This window comes from Cibotium barometz, chromosome 5 (assembly GCF_041138505.1).
Source record: "Cibotium barometz isolate CiBa-2024 chromosome 5, ASM4113850v1, whole genome shotgun sequence".
NCBI classification, from domain to species: Eukaryota; Viridiplantae; Streptophyta; class Polypodiopsida; order Cyatheales; family Cibotiaceae; genus Cibotium; species Cibotium barometz.
The window spans coordinates 14044925-14050722 of NC_141050.1; the positions used below are offsets into that span (position 1 = coordinate 14044925).

The 5798-nt window shown below is 41.0% G+C and overlaps 1 protein-coding gene across 1 annotated transcript; it reads left to right on the plus strand.

Annotated features, from left to right (window-relative positions):
- Positions 1-559: 559 nt before the first annotated feature.
- On the plus strand, positions 560-5587 carry LOC147638094 (peroxidase 57-like). The gene is made up of 4 exons (XM_086794869.1): positions 560-1375; positions 2108-2299; positions 4493-4655; positions 5113-5587. Exons 1-4 carry the CDS (start codon positions 1133-1135, stop codon positions 5538-5540), a joined length of 1026 nt encoding a protein of 341 aa, XP_086650995.1. The 5' UTR covers positions 560-1132; the 3' UTR covers positions 5541-5587.
- Positions 5588-5798: the final 211 nt, after the last annotated feature.

Sequence of the window (5798 nt, forward strand, 5' to 3'; positions counted from 1 at the left end):
AGAGTGAGTGAGAGAGAGAGACGTGTGTGTGAGTGAGAGAGAGAGAGAGAGAGAGACGTGCGTGTGTGGGTAGATTCCACTGTTCTACTGCAAAAGTTCTGGCATTCAAACTTCAAAGTACCCCTTTTCCCAAGAGAAAGCTGCTCCTTCAACTGACTACAAGTTGAGCACCTGCACGTTCAATGATATACTTGATATATGTGTGTGTGTGTGTGTGTGTGAGAGAGAGAGAGAGAGAGAGAGAGAGAGAGAGAGTGTGAGAGACGTGTGTGTGTTGGTGTTGGGGCGGGGGAGCATAGGTAATTTGGATGATTCAGCAGAGCCACAGTCCATTTTAAAAGCAACCGCCCATGGGCTGGTGACCTCAACTACAACCTGTGTATACTGTGCCAAAATCAGCTAGCGTCAATGTATCATAGGACCCAATGACACCCACGTTGTGAGACAAGAACTGTGGGCTCAGTGAAAGACATGTGTATATATTCAATTATCATAATTAAGCATGGGTGAAGAGCCTCCTGTTATATTATATATATTTGTGTTCTCCTTCCCAACATATAATCACCTTCATATATTCTACCAAGAAACAAGAGCCCATTAATTTTTATTACAAATTTTAATATTTGTGCTTGGTCTAAGCTCTTCTCAGCACACACACATATATATATAGAATGCAAATTGCCATAGTTATATATAGGCCATATTTTAAATATATTCACATGAAACATTATTTCTTTGAGCGTAGAGAGAGTCTTTGTGTACTGCTGGCCAGCACTTTGGAGGGGCAGATTTTATATATATATATATATATATAATTAAAATGATTATTGTTACTATGATTGGTGGAGTTATTGTGTTGGCCAGCAATAACCCAAATGGTCGTAGATTTGTTGTAGTGGATTGAGCGGTGCAAGGGGCTTTATTCTTCCATTCTTCCTTGTTGTGAACAGCTGTGGGTGGTGTAGTGGGATTGGAAATTTAATGCATCATTTTCCCCACCTTCCAAAACACATTATACTCGGACACTGATCTAGTGGTATTCTGGTTGATCACCTTAATCTTCCATATAAACCAGCCTTAAATAGCACTAAGGTTGCAATATATCTGTATTAGTTGCTGCAGTTTTAACAACATGAGGAGCCTGATCATGCTCTGGGTTAAGTTTGTGCTAATTACGGCCACCTTAATGATCATGATTGATCTCGACTACACAATGCAAGCTGCTTCTGCTGATGGGACCATGGTAGGATTCTACAACACAAGCTGCCCACAGGCAGAAGCAATTGTTCAGAAACTGGTCGGACAAAGATTTCTTCAAGACAAAACCATAACTGCAGCGCTGCTTCGTATGCTGTTTCACGACTCTTTTGTGAGGGTAAACGTCTGATCACTCTGTGTGTGTGTGCGCGCGCGTGGGTTCGTGCGTGCGTGTGCGTGTGCGTGCGTGTGTGTGAGAGAGAGAGAGAGAGAGAGAGAGAGAGAGTGTGTGTGTGTGTGAGAGAGAGAGAGAGAGAGAGAGAGAGTACTGTATATGTGTGTGTGTGAGAGCATTTCGATCTTTTTACGTTTTCTTTGCAGTAAATAAAAGTCATTAAATTCTTACTACCAATGCCGACGATTTCTTGCAATTAATTTGGAGTATTCTCTCTAACCGTTTGATGGGTTGGCTCATTTCTTGCAATTATACGTTAATGAGTGACCTGAGACCTCTATATCAATGGGTAATTAGAGCACAATTGCCGATTTGAGCATTTGAGACCTGTACATCAATGGGTAACTAGAGCATAATGGCCCATTTGAGACCTGTACATCAATGGGTAACTAGAGCATAATGGCCCATTTGAGACCTCTATATCAGTGGGTAATTAGAGCATAATTGCCAATTTTTTCAATTGCACAAATGAAGGAAATTTGTAGTATGTACAAGAGGGGTGGATTAAATTATTTAATCACTGATATATTCACCCCTCTTGTATCAGTGATTACATTGTTTAAAATTCAAGTGCTACAATAGCCATTGGTGGATTAATATAGACTTAATTTCATGTAAACAATAATGGGTGTTAATTCCCCAGTTTCCATTTTAATTTTATTTCCAATTGGGCAGGGGGTGGAGGCGTCAATAATGCTAGATCAGGTGACAGGAGGCAATGAGACAGAGAAAGATGCAGGGCCAAATTTGACATTAAGAGGCTTTGACCTGATCGATGGAGTGAAAGAAGCCTTGGAAACGCTGTGCCCCGGTGTGGTCTCCTGTGCAGACATCCTAGTGCTGGCCGTTCGAGACTGCGTGGCCTTGGTAATTACCACATTGCTTAACCTTACTTAGCTCATAATAATATTGCCCATTATCTTACCACTGATCTAGCCTCATGCTTCATGATCAATATATTTACATTTAAGACTATTGCTAAGATTGCAATTAATCTAGCCTCATGCTTCATGATCAATTACGTTTAAGACTATTAATTTGCACTAAGATTGCAATTATTTATTTGGTCCCATACACTAGCCTCATCTTGTATTAAGCTTGAACCTTATTAGTCTAATACACTAATTTAAAAGTGCATATCCATGTCAATCTAAGGTTTAGACTTTCGTGTAAAGGTCCAAGAAGGCCCCACTAGGCCTCCCGGTAGCGTTTTGTCACAATAGGAAATTTGAACGTCTCAATTTGTGAGTCAAGATTTGCACGCTTAAAGTTGTGCACCCAATTACTATATGTTGTAAATATCCATCCCCACCCCCCGGCCAACACACACACACACACACACACAAGGATTTCCTTTTTCAAAAAATTAAAGGAAAAGAGAAATAAAGAAAAGAAAGTTCTCTTACCTTAGATTATATATGCTTAGGGAGCCTTTAACCGTGTCTATCGACATGACCAACAAATTTTTTATCCCTTTGCTCCCTCTCTTCCTCCTTGTACTAGGGTCTTTCACAAGGTCTAGACTCCAAACATGGCTAACATATAATCAATGGTGATGTTGCCATTTGACAACATTGGGGGGGGGGGGGGGGGGGCTAAGGATAAATGTAGTAGGGATCATTTTAGGCTTAGTTCAAAACGATCCCTCTGAAGTAAAGGAGCTAGAGACCCTCCAATAGTCATCGAATTTCCAAAGCGCCAAGGTCCCCTTGCATACTCTAGGATGCTATATGGAAAATGTTTCCATACAATGGTACTAGTGCTAGAATTTAAAGGGTATATAGAACTTCTGAGCCATTTTGAACTTCATGCAAAGGCCACCTCATCAAATTAGGATTCTAAAGAAGGCCATCTAAAATTTGTTTCACTAAAGAGTGGGCTTCAAAGTGTTTAAATGAAGGTCAAGGTTTCTTTTGGACTTTAAATTGAAGTCTAGGGTGGGCCTGTAAATTTCAACCCTCTACTACTATGTCAAGAGATTAGCATACTAAGGTAAGGCTATTTTGCAAACAATAGGATTCGAATCTAGCACCTTATGCACTTAGGTAAATTGTGCTTAGCACTTCACCTGTTTAATGCTAGATAATTGCCCCTCAGTTCTCATGTACACAAACATGTGTGTGCTAGCCTTGGTAGGGGTAATACAACAAAGCCCCTTTACAAATATCCTCAGATTTGTGATGGGTGTACTGGTTATAGTGATTCCCTTTATTGGTGGGGTGCAAAGTTTGAACCTTGATGGAACCCGATTGTAAAAGAATTACGATATGTTTGTGCATTTGGTATTTCGTTAGTGCAGATATCAATGTTCCCCTAGGAGTGATTATAGATCCATTTCCATGCCCCCTTAAATGTCAACTAATTGTGAGCTAAACACTTCAAAATCCTATGTGTTCATCTCACAACCACGAGATAATTCCTAGTAGTTTGTCTACTTCTACTGCCTGAAAACTAATTACTAGTTGGAAATTTAGCCTTGCATAAAAACTGGGTCTATTTAAGCACATATATTAGTGCTTCAAGGCCCCAACACTTTACCTTTTTCTTCATTGTGGCACTGATATAATTGGTAAAAACGACCCCATATGTTTTAGTACATGTGTGTAGATTGTATGAAGAGAGATTCGAGTGCACAAATTCAATCAACAAGTTAAATTTTTGCACCAGGTCCTAAGTCTTAGGCGTTTCTTGTATTCTTGTTGAATGTTGGATACATGTGAACACCCCCTTCTCTCATCAATTGATTTTTTATTTTTTTTAAAAGTAGGCCTTTATAAAACTAGCACTATTTGACACACTAGTCACCCTTCTACGCTTAGAGAAAGTAGGGCTCTATGAAGCTAACACTAATCTTTCAATCATTTTGATTATGGGTCATACAGTATAAAGTAATATTATACTCCAAAGTAGGTTCAAACACCATAATGATGCCAAATTTAAACAAATTGGTTGAGTGATACTTAAGCTTGAAAGTTCGATTGAATAATTAGCATGTATTGATTAATTGACTGAATCACAAATGCAAGGTTTTGCTACTCATCATTAATACTGTGAGTGCAGGCAGGGGGGCCTAGTTATGCAGTGGATACCGGAAGGTTGGACGGAAAGGTTTCGTTGAAGGAGGAGGCGCTCAATCTGCCGGGGCCTTCGTTTCCGATAGAGCAAGCGGCGGAAGCGTTCATCGAGAAAGGCCTCACCCACGAAGACATGGTCACGCTGCTGGGTAAGCCTTCGTCGCAACATTTCACAGTAACACATATAAGTTCGACACTGTATGATCCCGTCGTCTACGTCCGTCGATTCGTGCCGTCGACGGAACTTTCTATCCTTCGTAGTCCGTCGAACGATTCTAATATCTTTTCACGCTGCATCTCGTCGGACTACGACGGATCGAGTTCCTACGGCACTGCAACTTTCGGCGTAGTCCGTCGACCTGTATTACCTTCGACGTCCGTCATAATCCATACACGTGCTTCCGGAACTGGACGGACGAAAATCCTGTCGATGTAAAATATTAGCAGATTCCGCTTCAAGTGTCCGCAGTTCTATAAGTCTGTCGAACAATCTCATGTCAACACAAGCCCAAAGTGGGCCGGATTCCGTTGACGAAATTTTGTCGTAGCTTTGTTTTTCAAAAAAAAAAAATCCGTCTGTTCCGGCACTCATTGTTCGTGCTGCAGGTGCGCACACTGTTGGAGAGGCGCTGTGCGGCTTCTTCAACGATAGGATCTACAATTATCACGGTACCGGAATGCCGGATCCGGCGATGAGTGGGAAGCTGCTGAAGAAACTGACGGATGTGTGTCCGAACCCCTTCAGCACGGAGTCGAACGCGGATCCATCTGTAAGTCTGGACCAGGCCACTCCGACAGTATTCGACTGCAGCTATTACCGTGAGATTCTGGACGGCAACGGAGTTCTGCAGCTGGATCAGGAGATAGCCGAAGACCCTCCGTCGGCCGCCATGGCTCGGACCTATACCAACCCCGACGCCTTCTTCCCGGCCTTCGTCATCTCCGTCATTAAAATGGGTGACATCGGCGTCATGACCGGCACCAACCCCGCCGGCGAAATCCGCCGGAAATGCAATGCCGTCAATCCCTCGTAACATATAGACCATTACAGTTTTGTAATGTCACAAATTATACATCTTCTATAGTTGAGTTCTTTTTTTTATGTGCGATCTCGTCTTTGGCAATCATGTTCCAGTCATCTTATATAATGCTAATATTTTTTAAAATCTTTCACAAAAGGGTTACGTATATGTTTATATACATATATATATATATATATGTATGTATGTATATATATATATATATATATATGTATATGTATATATACAATGTATATACATATACATATATAT